Here is a 19,827-nt window from a genome sequence, read left to right as displayed (position 1 = left end):
GCCGCAATATAGACAGCGTCGCTCCCTCATCCGGCGGTCTCTCTCAGCCTGGGAGATGCGTCCAATCTGCATGGGTTCCGATGGAGCCAGCGAGGATAAAGGTGGGGACTCGGAGCTGGGACTGATAGGGGCTAGAGGTCTACGGTTGAGTTCTCTCTCTCTCAGACGCTGGTCAATGCGTGAGGCCAACTTGATCAGGGACTCGAGATTGTCCGGTGGTTCCCGAGTGGCCAGTTCATCTTGGATAGTGTCGGAAAGGCCTTTCAGAAAGCACACCGTGAGCACCTCGTTGTTCCAGCCACTTGCTGCTGCCACCGTGCGGAACTGGATGGCATAGTCCGTCACGCTGCGCCAACCTTGGTGGAGAGTCAGGAGCTGTTTGGCTGAGTCAGAACCACTGCTTGGGCCTTGAAACACTCGTTTGAATTCCTCAGCAAAGGCAGAATAGCTGGCACAGCAGGAACTATGGGCATCCCACACAGCAGTAGCCCAGGCCAGGGCTTTTTCCGACAGCAGGGTGATGATATAAGCGATCTTAGACCGGTCGGTGGGAAACGACGAGGGTTGTAGCTCAAAGGAGAGAGAACATTGGGTGAGAAACCCTTTACAAGCACTTGGATCACCTGAGAACCGTTGGGGAGGTGGAAGACGAGGTTCAGCCAGGGGGTTAACTGCCATGGGTACGTGAATCTGAGGTACTGGGATGGGAACTGTTGCCGGGGTAAGACGATCAGATATTTGCTTAATGGAAGTCAGCATCTCCGACAGAAGATGAGAATGTCTAGCCATTAAGGCCTCTTGCTGAACCAGGGCGGCTTCGTGGCGTTGGACAGTCTCCTGGTGGTGGGACAGCATGGCAAAAGGTCCTGGGAACTGGCTGCCTCTGGGTTCATTTTTGGTTCTGTGTTTCTGTCAGGACCCGGTTACGAACCTGGGTCTCCGGAGTGAGAAACAGTCACTTAACCAACTGAGCCACGAATAGTCAGCAGAACCCAGAAGATGAGGCAGACACAGCAGTACTTAAGACGGTGTATTTAATAAAGTAAAAAGGAGAAGTCCTTAAATACAAAAATGGCAAATCCAAAAGGTGGTAGGAATAGCACAAAAAAGCCTCAAGAGACACTCAAAAACAAAAACAGAATTCCACAAGAGCATCCACCGGAATCGACAGGAAAACACAGAACACTAGGGCTGGGTGCTAACATACAAACACAGAGCCCAGAACTGAGGGAAACTAAGGGTTTAAATTCAATCAGGGGAAACGAGGTACAGGTGCAAATAATAATGGGGAACAAGGGAAAAAACATAAGGTCAAAAAGCACAATGGGGGCATCTAGTGACCAAAACCCGGAACAACCCTGGCCAAATCCTGACACGTTTTCGTGAGAAGACGATTTTCAGGATGTGTTCTAGTCTGACAAACAGTGCTTTAGCTCTGCCACTTTCACCGCAGATGCGGAAGGCCGACATAAGTAGATGTGGTGGATTAGGACGATTGAGGCCCATACAAAAAAATGATCTCTACTTCCATGACTTTTTTAAACCAGTACCGGTTTATCTTCAGACGAGTCCCGTGATACTTGTGGAGGTCGTAGAACAAAACAGAGAACACCATCGAGAGAGTCTCCCCTTTCCATAGTGTGGTCATATTAGTTTGTAGCCCAAATGGACAGAAATTGGCACATCAGCAGATTTCAGACGAGTGCCGGGGGGTTTGAGGGAGTCATGGAGCAAAATGGAGAACACCATTGTGAGTCTCTCTTTTCCATAGTGGGGTCATATGTGACCCACCAGCTGGATTCGGTCCTATGTAACAAAATTTGAAATGTTTTTTTTACATTAGATAAATGTAGAGATTCCAAGCTGGAAAATTATATATCATACACTGCAGGTCAGGAACAATGAGAAAGTCATTCTGCTTTGAAAGTTGATAAACTTGCAACCGTGAAAGTTTTGGTACACTTACTGGAAGGTTCTTCTTTGTCTACACTTATTCTGTCATGCCTGCTCCCTCTCGCCCTCGCTGGAGCTCGAAGGCGCTAGGCTGCCTACCATTACACACACCTCTCCCCATCATTATGCGCAGCTGCGCAATATTGGACTCACCTGGACTCCATTTGTTGATTACCCCCTCTATATCTGTCTGCTCCTCACTTTGTTCTCGTGCCAGCATTGATGTTGTTATTTTCCCCCTGTCCAGACGCTGTTCCTGTTCTGTTTCATGTCCGTGTTTCAACTGAACTTGCTTCTCGCATCCAGCGTCAAGCCTAAAAGAATGCTGACACCACTAAAGGAAGCATCAGGAGGTTTTTGGTTTTGGTGATGTCGGGTCCGGGTGCCGTTGCCAATGGAACCAGGGGTGCCTCAGCTAGCTCGTCGGGCTTCCATGCCTTAGCTTGCTCGAGAAGTCTTCTTGCCCCGGTTGGCTCGGCAGACGCCCACCCCATGTCATGCTTCAGCCGGCCCATCAGGCTCCCACCCCTTAGCGGGTTCGAATGGCTTTCATGCCTCATGCAGATCATGGGGGTCCCACACCTCAGCCAGGTCGCCGGGCTCCCACACCTCAGAGGGTGTCAGGCTGCCTACCATTACGCAACTGTCTCCATCATTACGCACAACATTGGACTCACCTGGACTCCATTACTTTGTTGATTACACAATCTATATGTGTCTGCTCCTGTTAACTTCTTCGATATAGGGGGCGCTCTTTTAATTTTTGGATAAAAAAACGTTCCCGTTTTAAACAAGATATTTTGTCACAAAAAGATGCTCGACTATGCATATAATTGAAAGCTTTGGAAAGAAAACACTCTGACGTTTCCAAAACTGCAAAGATATTGTCTGTGAGTGCCCCAGAACTAATGCTCCATGCAAAACCAAGATGAAATTTCATACAGGAAATGCCCCAGATTTTGAATGCGCTGTGTTCCAATGTCTCCTTATATGGCTGTGAATGCGCCAGGAATGATCCTACACTTTCTGTCGTTTCCCCAAGGTGTCTGCAGCATTGTGACATATTTGTAGGCATATCATTGGAAGATTGACCATAAGAGACTACATTTACCAGGTGTCCGCTTGGTGTCCTCCGTCGAAATTATTGCACAATCTCCAGCTGCGTCCACTTTTCCATTAGGTTCAGAGGAGAAAGGCAACTGCCACGAATGATTTATCATCGAATGGATATGTGAAAAACACCTTGAGGATTGATTCTAAACAACGTTTGCCATGTTTCTGTCGATATTATGGAGTTAATTTGAAAAAAGTTTGACGTTGTAATGACTGAATTGTCGGTTTTCTCCTACACAAATAATCTTTTTGGAACAACTGAACATTTGCTATCTAACTGAGAGTCTCCTCATTGAAAACATCCAAAGTTCTTCAAAGGTAAATTATTTTATTTGAATGCTTTTCTTGTTTTTGTGAAAATGTTGCCTGCTGAATGCTAGGCTTAATGCTATGCTAGCTATCAATACTCTTACACAAATGCTTGTGTAGCTATGGTTGAAAAGCATATTTTGAAAATCTGAGATGACAGTGTTGTTAACAAAAGGCTAAGCTTGTGAGCCAATATATTTATTTCATTTCATTTGCGATTTTCATGAATAGTTAACATTGCGTTATGCTAATGAGCTTGAGGCTATGATTACGCTCCCGGATACGGGATTGCTCGACGCTAGAGGTTAATTAATAAGATATTTTGTCAAGGTTTAAGATAAATGATTAAATAATTATACTCAGAACCTTAACCATTAGGGATTAGAGGTCTTGTAGCATGAACAAGGAGTAATTAAAAAGGGGGGGAATACATGTGTGTGCCTAACGAAAACAAAGAGGGTCCTTTAATAACCTATATTTGAACCGACTCAGCTATAACTCTGTGGTGATAAAATAAGACAGCGAGAGCCTCTCCAGGTTTTCCGTATCTGGGGGGGATTGGAACTATCTGCTAAGTGGTAATAAACTGTGGTGAGATGTCATGAGTTAATCCAGATATAGTGTGTTGTGTATGTGCGCTAGTGGGTTGGAATGGACTTAGAAAAAGAAGTAGCTTTTTCCTTGTCGGAGAGAAGGAGGAGCCTTCAAGACGCTATGATGAAATGTGTGGTATATAAACCAATGTACATTGTATTATGACCAGCGCACTCGCGCACTCAATTTTCTGGATTTTTGTTTTAGATTCTGTCTCTCACAGTTGAAGTGTACCTATAATAAAAATTACAGACCTCTACATGCTTTGTAAGAAGGAAAAACTGCAAAATAGGCAGGGTATCAAATAATTGTTCTCCCCACTGTATGTTTATTTGTCACATGCACAGAAGGTGTAAACGGTACAGTGAAAAAAACTCTGACTGGGAAGAAACGGTTTGAGCAGTGAAGTAGACTAAGATTTCATAGTTGTTTCAAACTTGTTGGGCAAGTTTTAAAAATGTCAGTTGTTTGTAAAAGATGACAGAATATTTTATTGATGAGGTTACTAAAACAGCTACGTCGTTTGATTGGTTGGAGGTATTTCTGTTCTGATTTTAGATTTGAAAAGTAGAGAAGTAATTCAAGATGTCATAACTTCTGTCAGGGATCATCAATTCGATTAATTTGTCTCTCTAGTATGCGTGGGAATACTTGAGAACAGATTTAATAAATTAAAATCACTTGGAGCTGATTTCCTGGTTGTAACGTTTTTCATGCGTTGAAGGAGAGTCGGACCAAAATGCAGCGTGTAGATTGCGATCCATGTTTAATGAACAAACCTAAACACGAATCAATACAAATACTACAAAACAAAGAACGTAATGAACGTAACGAAAACCGAAACAGCCTATACTAGTGTAAACTAACACAGAGACAGGAACAAGGACACTAAGGACAATCACCCACGAAACACACAAAGAATATGACTGCCTAAATATGGTTCCCAATCAGAGACAACAATAATCACCTGACTCTGATTGAGAACCGCCTCAGGCAGCCATAGACTAACGCTAGACATCCCACAAAACCCCAAGACAAAAATACACCACAATAACCCATGTCACACCCTGGCCTGACTGAATAAATGAAGAATAAACATAATATATTTCGACCAGGGCGTGACAGAACCCCCCCCCCCTAAGGTGCGGACTCCCGGACGCACATCAAAACAATAGGGAGGGTCCGGGTGGGCGTCTGTCCATGGTGGCGGCTCCGGCTCCTGCGCGGGACGTGGAACCCACTCTATCAATGTCTTAGTCCCCCCTCCTCGCATCATAGGATAGTCCACCTTCTCCGCCGACCATGGCCTAGTAGTCCTCACCCAGAACCCCACTGGACTGAGGGTCAGCTCAGGACTGAGGGTCAGCTCGGGACAGAGGGTCAGCTCGGGACAGAGGGTCAGCTCGGGACAGAGGGTCAGCTCGGGACAGAGGGTCAGCTCGGGACAGAGGGTCAGCTCGGGACAGAGGGTCAGCTCGGGACAGAGGGTCAGCTCGGGACAGAGGGTCAGCTCGGGACAGAGGGTCAGCTCGGGACAGAGGGGCAGCTCGGGACAGAGGGGCAGCTCGGGACAGAGGGGCAGCTCGGGACAGAGGGGCAGCTCGGGACAGGGGGCAGCTCGGGACAGGGGGCAGCTCGGGACAGGGGGGCAGCTCGGGACAGGGGGGCAGCTCGGGACAGGGGGCAGCTCAGCACTGAGGGGCAGCTCAGCACTGAGGGGCAGCTCAGCACTGAGGGGAAGCTCAGCACTGAGGGGAAGCTCAGCACTGAGGGGAAGCTCAGCACTGAGGGGAAGCTCAGCACTGAGGGGAAGCTCGGGACTGAGAGGAAGCCCAGCACTGAGAGGAAGCCCAGCACTGAGAGGAAGCCCAGCACTGAGAGGAAGCCCAGCACTGAGAGGAAGCTCAGGCAGGCAGTTGGCTCCGGCAGATCCTGGCTGGCTGGCGGATCTGGAAGAGTCTGGTTGACTGGCAGATCTGGAAGAGTCTGGTTGACTGGCAGATCTGGAAGAGTCTGGCTGACTGGCGGATCTGGAAGAGTCTGGCTGACTGGCGGATCCTGGCAGACTGACGGATCTGGCTGCTCCATGCTGACTGGCGGCTCTGGCTGCTCCACACTGACTGGCGGCTCTGGCTGCTCCATGTAGGCTGACAGCTCTGGCGGCTTCTTACAGACTGGCAGCTCTGGCTGCTTCATGCAGACTGACAGCTCCTTGCAGACTGACAGCTCCTTGCAGACTGACAGCTCCTTGCAGACTGACAGCTCCATGCAGACTGGCAGCTCTGGCTGCTCCATGCAGACTGACAGCTCTGGCTGCTCCATGTATACTGACAGCTCGGGCTGCGCTAAACAGGTGGGAGACTCCAGAAGCGCAGGAGAGGAGGAAGGCTCTGGCTGCGCTAAACAGGCGGGAGACTCCAGCAGCGCAGGATAGGAGAAAGGCTCCGACAGCGCTGAACAGGCGGGAGGCTCCGGCAGTGCAGGAGAGGAGGAAGGCTCTGGCTGCGCTAAACAGACGGGAGACTCCGGCAGCGCAGGAGAGGAGAAAGGCTCCGGTAGCGCTGGAGAGGCGAGGCGCACTGTAGGCCTGATGCGTGGTGCTGGCACTGGTGGTACTGGGCCGAGGACACGCACAGGAAGCCTGGTGCGGGGAGCTGCCACCAGAGGGCTGGGGTGTGGAGGTGGTACTGGGTAGACCGGACCGTGCAGGCGCACTGGAGCTCTTGAGCACCGAGCATGCCCAACTTTACCTGACTCATTGCCCACTCTAGCCCGGCCAATACGAGGAGCTGGTATATACCGCACCGGGCTATGCACCCGCACTGGAGACACCGCGCGCTCCACAGCATAACACGGTGCCTGCCCGGTCTCTTTAGCCCCCCGGTAAGCACAGGAAGTTTGCGCAGGTCTCCTACCTGGCGTAGCCATACTCCCTGTGAGCCCCCCAATACATTTTTGGGGCTGACTCTCGGGCTTCCTTCCGCGCCGCCGTGCTTGCTTCGCCATCTCCATTACATTTACATTTAAGTCATTTAGCAGACGCTCTTATCCAGAGCGACTTACAAATTGGTGAATTCACCTTCTGACATCCAGTGGAACAGCCACTTTACAATAGTGCATCTAAATCATTTAAGGGGGGGGGGGTGAGAAGGATTACTTATCCTATCCTAGGTATAACCTTCTTCGTACTGCTCCAGTGAATCCCAGGCGGGCTCCGGCACTCTCCCTGGGTCGACCGCCCACCTGTCTATTTCCTCCCAAGTAGTGTAGTCCCGATATTGTTGCTCCTGCTGCTGCTGTTGCTTCTCCTCATACCAAAGCCTCTCAGCTCTCGCCACCTCCAGTTCTTCTTTGGGGCAGCGATATTCTCCAGGCTGATCCCAGGGTCCTTCTCCAAACAATTAGTCCTCCCATGTTGATACCTCCTTTTGTTGCTCCTTGAGGTGGCTACACTCCCCTGGTTTAGCCCAGGGTCCTCTCCCGTCGAGGATTTCCTCCCAAGTCCAAAAGTCCTTTTTACGCTGCTCCTGCTGCTGCCTTTGCTGTTTCTCCTGTGGCTCCTGCCTGTTGACACGCTGCTTGGTCCATTTGTGGTGGGTGATTCTGTAACGGCTTTCATGTGGTGAAGGAGAGTCGGACCAAAATGCAGCGTGTAGATTGCGATCCATGTTTAATGAACAAACGTAAACACGAATCAATACAAATACTACAAAACAAAGAACTTAATGAACGTAATGAAAACCGAAACAGCCTATACTAGTGTAAACTAACACAGAGATAGGAACAAGGACACTAAGGACAATCACCCACGAAATACAAAAAGAATATGACTGCCTAAATATGGTTCCCAAGAGAGAGACAACGATAATCACCTGACTCTGATTGAGAACCGCCTCAGGCAGCCATAGACTAACGCTAGACATCCCACGAAACCCCAAGACAAAAACACACCACAATAACCCATGTCACACCCTGGCCTGACCGAATAAATGAAGAATAAACATAATATATTTCGACCAGGGCGTGACACTGGTATTTTTACAGTCTTATGTCTAATAATGAAAAAGCACACAAAAAAAATCATTTTTCCCCCAGGACACTTGGTGGCCCACATAAAACGACCCATGCAACAAAAGTTCGACCCGCGTGCCGCCAGTTGGGAAACTGCTCTAAGTTTGTCTAAATTGCTGGGAAAGTGTTCAAAGTAGCTTATTTGTGTCAAAAGTAATGTCAGACCTTTTACAGTGAATAGAATGTTGGAAGTCATGATGTCACAATGGGACCTTCAGAATTATTTTATTTGTCCACTTTTCATCCCATTAGTGGATGAGATTTTTAAAGACGGACAAAAAATGGAATAGTTTGAATAGTATAAATGTTTTATACAAGTACCCTGGTCCTGACAAGTCTGCATGTTTTAAAGTTATGAATTACATTTCTAGCTTTAACGGTGTAAGAGGAGTAGTGTTCCAAATAATAATACAAAATATTCAATTATCTCAAGAGATATTCAATTATCTCAAGTCCCATTAATAATTGAATAAAATGCTGGTTCCTTATCTCACCTTTTGAAGCTGCCAGCCACACTGAGGCCTTGGGCTGGATTTAGACATTAACCCAGAGGCGTTGATACTGCACACCCTCAGATTCCGGCTCTCCAAGAAGTGTGCCCGGAGCTTTTCCCTGTGTCTCCTGCAGAGGGCAAGAGAAGCCATCCTGAGTTTAATACAAAGCCCCACCTTCAGATTTCATGATCCTCAGATCATACTGTAAAGTACGCTCTGGGTTAGAGCTTTGTGTACCTGGATCTTGTACACTGATCCACTGTATTGTACTGCTCGTGGAGTAGGCATCACCCTCATTCACTTATGATGGAGTTTGTCAGCTCTATATGCTCAGAAGAAAATGTTATAACATTGGGTATATAACAAAAGGTATAATGCATTCAATTTGTTATGAGCATGCATATATTATAAGACATAATATTTTGTCTTCCAATATGGCAATATTTCAATGAATTTAAATTGGCTGATAACTTGCTCTGTGGTGAGGTTTCCCCTAGGTACAGATCTAGAATCGGCTTCCCCTCCCCATTCCTAACCATTAGTGGGGAAAATGCAAAACTGCCCCAAGATCAGCATCTAGGCAAGGGGTGTCAAACTCATTCCGTAGAGGACCTAAGGTCTATTTTCACCTTTAAATGAAGCCCGAGACCACCAGGTGTGGAAAGTTCCATACTAATTGGTGACCTTAATTCATCAATCAATGACAAGGGAGGAGTGAAAACCCGCAGACACTCGGCCCTGTGGAAGGAATTTGTGGTCTAGGGGGAACTTCACTTTTCACCAATATGATGATACTATAGATAAGATACCTTATATGGAGCCGCTCTTATCACAAGTCTTTCAGTATATTCGGTTCCGGGTTGGAGCGAGCGGTCGCATCTACACTTCGGTCCGCAGGTAGTATAACTTTTCATTACATTTCATTATAATACAACGGTTTGATTTGTCTAATCTTAGCAATTTCTTCTTAGCTAGCTACATAGCCGTCTTTGTATCAAAGATAATTGCATAATTATCGTATTTCGTCGTCCTAACGTATCTGCCCAGCAGCTAGCTAAGCAGCTAGCTAACATCCACTGTCCACCAGCACTGTAGAAACTATTACACTCAACTGAACGACTCGATTAGCGTAGTGTCAGCTAGCTACATAGTTGTCTTCGCTGTCTTCGTATCCAAGATAATTGTGTAGTTTAGAGTGTGTAGACTTAGAGTGATTATCTTAATTTACCGAGGTTAGCTAGCCAGCTATTTGTCGTCCTTAACGTAGGAGATGCTGCTAGCTAGCTAGCCAACAGCTAGCCAACCTCTACCGAATTGAACTTCAACTACCCGGTCAACATTCCGCGTCACTCCACAGGTAGTATCACATTTTCATTTCACTTCATTACAGTACAACGGTTTGATTTGTTTGATCGTAGCTAGCCAGCTACATAGCCGTCTTTGTATGTAAGACAATTGTGTAGTCTAGAGCGATTTTCTAGGTTAGCTGGCCAGCTATTGTCGTTCTTTTAACGTAGCTAGCCAGCTAGCCCCGAATAGCAGCACTGTAGAAACTATTACAGTACAACGGTTTGATTTGTTTGATCGTAGCTAGCTAGCTACATAGCCGTCTTTGTATCTAAGACAATTGTGTAGTCTGGAGCGATTTTCTAGGTTAGCTAGCCAGCTATTGTCGTTCTTTTAACGTAACATTACGTAATCAACACTGCTAGCTAGCCAGCTAGCCCCCGAATAGCAGCACTGTAGAAACTATTACACTCGACGGAACGACTTGATTAGTGTAGTGTCAACAACTTAGCCACTGCCAGCTAGCCTACTCCAGCAGTACTGTATCATTTCAATCATTTTAGTCAATAAGATTCTTGCTACGTAAGCTTAACGTTCTGAACATTCGATAAGTGTAGTCCACTTGTCATTCCAATCTCCTTTGCATTAGCGTAGCCTCTTCTGTAGCCCGTCAACTATGTGTCTATCTATCCCTGTTCTCTCCTCTCTGCACAGACCATACAAACGCTCCACACCGCGTGGCCGCGGCCACCCTAATCTGGTGGTCCCAGCGCGCACGACCCACGTGGAGTTCCAGGTCTCCGGTAGCCTCTGGAACTGCCGATCTGCGGCCAACAAGGCAGAGTTCATCTCAGCCTATGCCTCCCTCCAGTCCCTCGACTTCTTGGCACTGACGGAAACATGGATCACCACAGACAACACTGCTACTCCTACTGCTCTCTCTTCGTCCGCCCACATGCTCTCGCACACCCCGAGAGCTTCTGGTCAGCGGGGTGGTGGCACCGGGATCCTCATCTCTCCCAAGTGGTCATTCTCTCTTTCTCCCCTTACCCATCTGTCTATCGCCTCCTTTGAATTCCATGCTGTCACAGTTACCAGCCCTTTCAAGCTTAACATCCTTATTATTTATCGCCCTCCAGGTTCCCTCGGGGAGTTCATCAATGAGCTTGATGCCTTGATAAGCTCCTTTCCGGAAGACGGCTCACCTCTCACAGTCCTGGGCGACTTTAACCTCCCCACGTCTACTTTTGACTCATTCCTCTCTGCCTCCTTCTTTCCACTCCTCTCCTCTTTTGACCTCACCCTCTCACCTTCCCCCCCTACTCACAAGGCAGGCAATACGCTCGACCTCATCTTTACTAGATGCTGTTCTTCCACTAACCTCATTGCAACTCCCCTCCAAGTCTCCGACCACTACCTTGTATCCTTTTCCCTCTCGCTCTCATCCAACACTTCCCACACTGCCCCTACTCGGATGGTATCGCGCCGTCCCAACCTTCGCTCTCTCTCCCCCGCTACTCTCTCCTCTTCCATCCTATCATCTCTTCCCTCTGCTCATACCTTCTCCAACCTATCTCCTGATTCTGCCTCCTCAACCCTCCTCTCTTCCCTTTCTGCATCCTTTGACTCTCTATGTCCCCTATCCTCCAGGCCGGCTCGGTCCTCCCCTCCCGCTCCGTGGCTCGACGACTCATTGCGAGCTCACAGAACAGTGCTCCGGGCAGCGGAGCGGAAATGGAGGAAAACTCGCCTCCCTGCGGACCTGGCATCCTTTCACTCCCTCCTCTCTACATTTTCCTCCTCTGTCTCTGCTGCTAAAGCCACTTTCTTCCACTCTAAATTCCAAGCATCTGCCTCTAACCCTAGGAAGCTCTTTGCCACCTTCGCCTCCCTCCTGAATCCTCCTCCCCCTCCCCCTCCTCCCTCTCTGCAGATGACTTCGTCAACCATTTTGAAAAGAAGGTCGACAACATCCGATCCTCGTTTGCTAAGTCAAACGACACCGCTGGTTCTGCTCACACTGCCCTACCCTGTGCTCTGACCTCTTTCTCCCCTCTCTCTCCAGATGAAATCTCGCTTCTTGTGACGGCCGGCCGCCCAACAACCTGCCCGCTTGACCCTATCCCCTCCTCTCTTCTCCAGACCATTTCCGGAGACCTTCTCCCTTACCTCACCTCGCTCATCAACTCATCCCTGACCGCTGGCTACGTCCCTTCCGTCTTCAAGAGAGCGATAGTTGCACCCCTTCTGAAAAAACCTACACTCGATCCCTCCGATGTCAACAACTACAGACCAGTATCCCTTCTTTCTTTTCTCTCCAAAACTCTTGAACGTGCCGTCCTTGGCCAGCTCTGCCGCTATCTCTCTCAGAATGACCTTCTTGATCCAAATCAGTCAGGTTTCAAGACTAGTCATTCAACTGAGACTGCTCTTCTCTGTATCACGGAGGCGCTCCGCACTGCTAAAGCTAACTCTCTCTCCTCTGCTCTCATCCTTCTAGACCTATCGGCTGCCTTCGATACTGTGAACCATCAGATCCTCCTCTCCACCCTCTCCGAGTTGGGCATCTCCGGCGCGGCCCACGCTTGGATTGCGTCCTACCTGACAGGTCGCTCCTACCAGGTGGCGTGGCGAGAATCTGTCTCCTCGCCACGCGCTCTCACCACCGGTGTCCACCAGGGCTCTGTTCTAGGCCCTCTCCTATTCTTGCTATACACCAAGTCACTTGGCTCTGTCATAACCTCACATGGTCTCTCCTATCATTGCTATGCAGACGACACACAATTAATCTTCTCCTTTCCCCCTTCTGATGACCAGGTGGCGAATCGCATCTCTGCATGTCTGGCAGACATATCAGTGTGGATGACGGATCACCACCTCAAGCTGAACCTCGGCAAGACGGAGCTGCTCTTCCTCCCGGGGAAGGACTGCCCGTTCCATGATCTCGCCATCACGGTTGACAACTCCATTGTGTCCTCCTCCCAGAGCGCTAAGAACCTTGGCGTGATCCTGGACAACACCCTGTCGTTCTCAACTAACATCAAGGCGGTGGCCCGTTCCTGTAGGTTCATGCTCTACAACATCCGCAGAGTACGACCCTGCCTCACACAGGAAGCGGCGCAGGTCCTAATCCAGCCACTTGTAATCTTCCATCTGGATTACTGCAACTCGCTGTTGGCTGGGCTCCCTGCCTGTGCCATTAAACCCCTACAACTCATCCAGAACGCCGCAGCCCGTCTGGTGTTCAACCTTCCCAAGTTCTCTCACGTCACCCCGCTCCTCCACTCTCTCCACTGGCTTCCAGTTGAAGCTCGCATCCGCTACAAGACCATGGTGCTTGCCTACGGAGCTGTGAGGGGAACGGCACCGCAGTACCTCCAGGCTCTGATCAGGCCCTACACCCAAGCAAGGGCACTGCGTTCATCCACCTCTGGCCTGCTCGCCTCCCTACCATTGAGGAAGTACAGTTCCCGCTCAGCCCAGTCAAAACTGTTCGCTGCTCTGGCCCCCCAATGGTGGAACAAACTCCCTCACGACGCCAGGACAGCGGAGTCAATCACCACCTTCCGGAGACACCTGAAACCCCACCTCTTCAAGGAATACCTAGGATAGGATAAGTTATCCCTCTCACCCCCCCCACCCCCCTTAATGATTTAGATGCACTATTGTAAAGTGGCTGCTCCACTGGATGTCAGAAGGTGAATTCACCAATATGTAAGTCGCTCTGGATAAGAGCGTCTGCTAAATGACTTAAATGTAATGTAAATGTATATTAACATTAGAACCGCTGGGCTTAGATGGACCCCCCTTCAAGCGAATGAGCAGTCATTTTGACTGAAACACTCTAATTGTGTAATTCATACATTTAATATATGCTATCTCAAAATAATCATGTGGTTGTGCTTATGAAGGCCTTGGGTAACATTAGAGTATAATTGTTATTATACTTCAAATAACAAAATAGCATCTTCTTAGCTTCCAGTTTGTTACTGGAAGCTAAATGTAAAAAAATCTAACTAAAAACCACCTAAATTCAAGTTCAATAAATTGTATTCGCGGAGTGCCTTTGTTAAAACTATGGAAATTAAAGGATATGCATTGGAACATGGTAACAGCTTATTTTTATTTTGAGAAAATGGAATAAAAAAAATCCCCAATCTTTTTTTAATTTTTATGGAATCAGGCAAGTTAGTTAAGAACAAATTATTATTTACAATGACGGCCTACCCCGGCCAAACCCTAACCCGGATGGCGCTGGGACAATTGTGCGCCCCCTTATGGGACTCCCAATCACAGCCAGTTCCAGATACAGTCTGGAATCGAACCAGGGTCTGTAGTAACACCTCTAGCACTGAGATGTGGTGCCTTGGACCACTGCGTCACTCGGGAGCCCCCCAATCACCGAGATGCACGGTCAAAAGACACTCGATCAAATGAGGAAAATATCAGTAGCCTAAATATCATTATAAGTGCCAAGTGGCCTTCATAAATAGTGCAGCTCAGCACAAAAACAATAATGTGTTTATAATGAATATAAGTGTAGACATGACAGCAGTCAAAAATATTGAATTATGCTTATATTGTGTGCATCTTCAAACAATGGCATCAGTTGGATTTCACTTAGCTGTTATCCCTTTGACATACACTATATGGTCAAAAATATGTAGACACTTGCTCGTCAAACATCTCATTCCAAAATCATGGGCATTAACATGGAGTTGGTTCCACCAGCCTCCACGCTTCTGGGAAGTCTTTCCACTAGGTGTTAGAACATTGCTGTGGAGACATACTTCCATTCAGCCACAAGAGTGTTAGTAAGGTCCAGCACTGATGTTGGGTGATTAGGCCTGGCTCACAGTCGGCGTTCCAATTCATCCCAAGGTGTTCGATGTGGTTGAGGTCAGGCCTCTGTGCAGGCCAGTCAAGTTCTTTCACACCAATCTTGACAAACCATTTCTGCATGGACATCGCTTTGTGCATGGGGATATTGTCATGCTGAAATAGGAAAGAGCTTTCCCCAAACCGTTGCTTCAAAGTTGGAAGGACAGAATGTTCTAGAATGTCATTGCATGCTGTAGCATTAAGATTTCCCTTCAGGGGCCTACCCTGAACCATGAATAACCACCCCAGACCATTATTCCTACTCCACCAAACTGTACAGTTGGCAATATGCATTGGGTCAGGTAGCGTTCTCCTGGCATCCGCCAATCCCAGAGTCGCCCATCTGACTGCCAGATGTTGAAGCGTGATTCATTACTCCAGAGAACACATTTCCACTCCAGAGTCCAATAGTAGCTAGCTTTATACCACTCTAGCTGACACTTGGCATTGCGCGTGGTGATCTTAGGCCTGTGTGCGGTTGCTCCGCCATGGAAACCCATTTCATGAAGCTCCCGACAAACAGTTCTTGTACTGATGTTGCTTCCAGAGGCAGTTTGGAACTCGGTATTGAGAGTTGCAAACAAGGACAGACGATCTTTCAACACTCGGTGGTCCAATTTTGTGAGCTTGTGTGGCTTACCACTTCGCGGCTGAGCCATTGTTGCTCCTAGATGTTTCTACTTCACAATAACAACACTTACAGTTGAGCGGAGAAGCTCTAGCAGGGGAGATATTTGACAAACTGACTTCATGGAAAGGTGGCATCCTATTACGGTGCCAAGTTGAAAGTCACTGAGCTCCTCAGTATGGGCCATTCTACTGTCAATGTTTGTCTATGGAGATTGTATGGCTGTGTGCTCGATTTCATACACCTGTCAGCAACGGATGTGGCTGAAATAGCTGAATCCACTCATTTGAAGGGGTGTCCAAATGCTTTTGTATATATAGTGTACCTTCGTTTGGATGTGGTGCATAATTCTGCCTTGTCATTCTTCAGCACCTTTGTAGACTGAAACAGTAGACTGATAAGACATCTTTGATTCAGTGGACTGCTGCTGTAAAGGATACATACCATTTTAAGATTATAATTAGAATGGATCAATAACAATATAATGGCTCTCCCTGTTCTTAATTCACAATTGGTGATTACATAATTATGCATCATTCGCTTCCCCTCACTCATCAACTCACCCATTTTCACCATCATACTTTACTTAATTTATTTCATCTGGTATATGTGTGAAAATAGTTTTGGTATAGTTAAGTTTCAAGGCAATTATCAGGGTGATTATTAGCTGGACACTGAACTTTGAACTGTCAGAAGAAGTATTGGACCCCCCCCTATTTGGAAAAGGAGGGCAACAGGGGAAAACCATTCCAAAAAATGACATGCCCTGCTAAAACTAGCTATAACTCCAGGTCTGTTGGAAAATGTAAGATTCAAACACCAACAGTGTGTTATATAGTCTTGTTAAAGCGACAAAATGAAAGGAGCTATTTCTTACAAAGTGAGAACTACTGAATTAAATAGAGCACAATTTTTATTATATTGTATCTCTATGGTGATAACACTGTGTGGGTTTTTCCCACACCATTGGATTGCATGGATCAACTCAACATTCTTCATCTTCATAGAGGACAAGATCGTATAAAGACTTTTGAAAGTGTGCTGCAGCAAGGACGGCTGTGTTGTGCATGTACGTACAATACATATTGTGAAATTACAGTAAGAGTGTATTCATACGAGAACTGCGTTTATTTGTCACCGTCATTATATTACCGAACTAAACTGATTTCTCTCAACTTTTGTTCACAAATTAGTTAACATCCCTGTCAGTGAGCATATCTCCTTTGCCAAGATAAGTCATCCACCTGACAGGATATGGCATTTCAAGAAGCTGATTAAACAGCATGATCATTACACAGGTGCACCAACCTCAGAACCACGTGTAACCACCACAGCCCAGGACCTCCACATCCGGCTTCTTCACCTGCGGGATTGTCAGAGGAGAGGGGGGGGGGGCATGCTGGGAAGTATTTCTGTCTGAACAATGGCATTTTTTTTGGGGGGGGTGATTCTGATTGGTTGGGCCTGGCTCCCCAGTGGGTGGGCCTATGCCCTCCCAGTCCCACCCATGGCTGCACCCCTGCTAGTCATGTGAAATCCATAAATTATGGCCTAATGAATTTATATGAACTGTAACTCTGTAAAATATTTGAAATTGTTGCATGTTGCATTTTTGTTCAGTATAGTATAATAGCAGATTCAGATTGTAACTCGAAGAACAACAAAACAACTCGAAATCAGTCATTTTTTATGGAAGGAGGCAAGAGACATTTGATTGTGTGCAACTACAGATGATGTATATAAACACTAAATTACGAACAGGGTGCACTATTTCTAAGGCACTGTGTCACCATCTTTATACTCCTACACCATTTTTAGAAGGTTATGGAAGATATAGAATGCATTTATTAATGGCTACATTTGTATACAGTGGGTTGTGAAGGTATTCACCCCTCTTGGCATTTGTCCTATTTTGTTGCAATTCAACCTGAATTGCTGACAATTTATTGACCACAACCACATAACTACTGAACACAAAGACATATTCTGACCACGAAACTACTGACCATGCAACTGCTGATCACAACCACCCAACTTCTGACCACATATAGATGAACAAAACCACAAAACTACTGACAACAACGACATAACTATAAATAGTGACCACAGCCACCAAACTTCTGACCACAACCACACAACGACTGACCACAACCACACAACTTCTAACCACAACCACATAGCTACAGTGGGTTGCGAAAGAATTCACCCCAATTGGCATTTTTCTTATTTTATTGCCTTACAATCTGGAATAAAAAAGGATATTCCGGGGGTTTGAATCATTTGCTTTACACAACATGCCTAACACTTTGAAGATGCTAAATATTTTTTTATTGTGAAACAAACAACATTAGACAACAAAACTGAAAACTTGAGCGTGAATTACTATTCAGCCCCCCAAAGTCAAGACTTTGTCGAGCCACCTTTTGTAGCAATAACAGCTGCCAGTCTCTTGGGGTATGTCTCCATAAGCTTGGCACATCTAGTCATTGGAATTTTTGACCATTCTTCAAGGCAAAACTGCTTCAGCTCCTTCAAGTTGGATGGGTTCCGCTGGTGTAGAGCAATCTTTAAGTCATACCATAGATTCTCAATTGGATTGAGGTCTGGGCTTTGACTAGGCCATTCCAAGACATTTAAAAGTGTGCCATGAAACCACTCAAGTGTTGCTTTAGCAGTATGCTTAGGGTCATTGTCCTGCTGGAAGGTGAACCTCCGTGGAGTGTACGGCTTAAAGTGGTCCTATGGACAGATACTCCAATCTCCGTGGTGGAGCTTTGCAGCTCCTTCAGGGTTATCTTTGGTCTTTTTGGTGTTTCTCTGATTAACTTCTTGATGCACCCATCCCGTTAGCGGGATCATTTTTATCAACATTCACTGATTACTAAAAATATTACATTTTCATGAAATAACAAGTGCAATATAGCTAAACACAGCTTAGCTTTCAAAAAAGCTTTTCGGGGAACGCATACCAAGCATTTATGTAAGGACATCTCTCTCAGCAGACACAACATTAGAAACAGCTAGCAGCCAAGTAGATTGGTCATGAAAGTCAGAAAAGCAATAAAATTAATCGCTTACCTTTGATGATCTTCGGATGTTTGCACTCACAAGACCTCCAGTTACACAATAAATGTTCCTTTTGTTCCATAAAGATTATTTTTATATCCAAAATTTTTATTTTATTTTATTTCACCTTTATTTAACCAGGTAGGCTAGTTGAGAACAAGTTCTCATTTGCAACTGCGACCTGGCCAAGATAAAGCATAGCAGTGTGAACAGACAACACAGAGTTACACATGGAGTAAACAATTAACAAGTCAATAACACAGTAGGATCCAAAAAAAAGGGGAGTCTATATACATTGTGTGCAAAAGGCATGAGGTAGGCGAATAATTAAAATTTTGCAGATTAACACTGGGGTGATAAATGATCAGATGGTCATGTACAGGTAGAGATATTGGTGTGCAAAAGAGCAGAAAAGTAAATAAATAAAAACAGTATGGGGATGAGGTAGGTGAAAATGGGTGGGCTATTTACCAATAGACTATGTACAGCTGCAGCGATCGGTTAGCTGCTCAGATAGCAGATGTTTGAAGTTGGTGAAGGAGATATAAGTCTCCAACTTCAGGGATTTTTGCAATTCGTTCCAGTCACAGGCAGCAGAGTATTGGAACGAAAGGCGGCCAAATGAGGTGTTGGCTTTAGGGATGATCAGTGAGATACACCTGCTGGAGCGCGTGCTACAGATGGGTGTTGCCATCGTGACCAGTGAACTGAGATAAGGCGGAGCTTTACCTAGCATGGACTTGTAGATGACCTGGAGCCAGTGGGTCTGGCGATGAATATGTAGCGAGGGCCAGCCGACTAGAGCATACAAGTCGCAGTGGTGGGTGGTATAAGGTGCTTTAGTGACAAAACGGATGGCACTGTGATAAACTGCATCCAGTTTGCTGAGTAGAGTGTTGGAAGCAATTTTGTAGATGACGTCGCCGAAGTCGAGGATCGGTATTATAGTCAGTTTTACTAGGGTAAGTTTGGCGGCGTGAGTGAAGGAGGCTTTGTTGCGGAATAGAAAGCCGACTCTTGATTTGATTTTCGATTGGAGATGTTTGATATGAGTCTGGAAGGAGAGTTTACAGTCTAGCCAGACACCTAGGTATAGGTGTCCACATATTCAAGGTCGGAACCATCCAGGGTGGTGATGCTAGTCGGGCATGCGGGTGCAGGCAGCGATCGGTTGAAAAGCATGCATTTGGTTTTACTAGCGTTTAAGAGCAGTTGGAGGCCACGGAAGGAGTGTTGTATGGCATTGAAACTCAATTGGAGGTTAGATAGCACAGTGTCCAAGGACGGGCCGGAAGTATATAGAATGGTGTCGTCTGCGTAGAGGTGGATCAGGGAATCGCCCGCAGCAAGAGCAACATCATTGATATATACAGAGAAAAGAGTCGGCCCGAGAATTGAACCCTGTGGCACCCCCATAGAGACTGCCATAGG

At 46.6% G+C, this 19,827-nt stretch overlaps 1 protein-coding gene across 1 annotated transcript in view; it reads right to left on the bottom strand.

Annotated features, from left to right (window-relative positions):
• Positions 1-19,827, bottom strand: part of LOC135524945 (pro-neuregulin-3, membrane-bound isoform-like) — a 356,815-nt gene that overhangs the window by 69,995 nt on the left and 266,993 nt on the right. The window contains exon 8 of the mRNA XM_064952775.1: positions 8,535-8,661. Within this exon, the coding sequence (XP_064808847.1) occupies positions 8,535-8,661 (127 nt within the window). The remainder of the gene's footprint in view (positions 1-8,534; positions 8,662-19,827) is intronic.

This window comes from Oncorhynchus masou, chromosome 31, assembly GCF_036934945.1.
Source record: "Oncorhynchus masou masou isolate Uvic2021 chromosome 31, UVic_Omas_1.1, whole genome shotgun sequence".
NCBI lineage: Eukaryota > Metazoa > Chordata > Actinopteri > Salmoniformes > Salmonidae > Oncorhynchus > Oncorhynchus masou.
The sequence above is the reverse complement of the archived record's forward strand: the minus strand, read 5'-3'. Positions and strand labels throughout refer to the sequence as shown.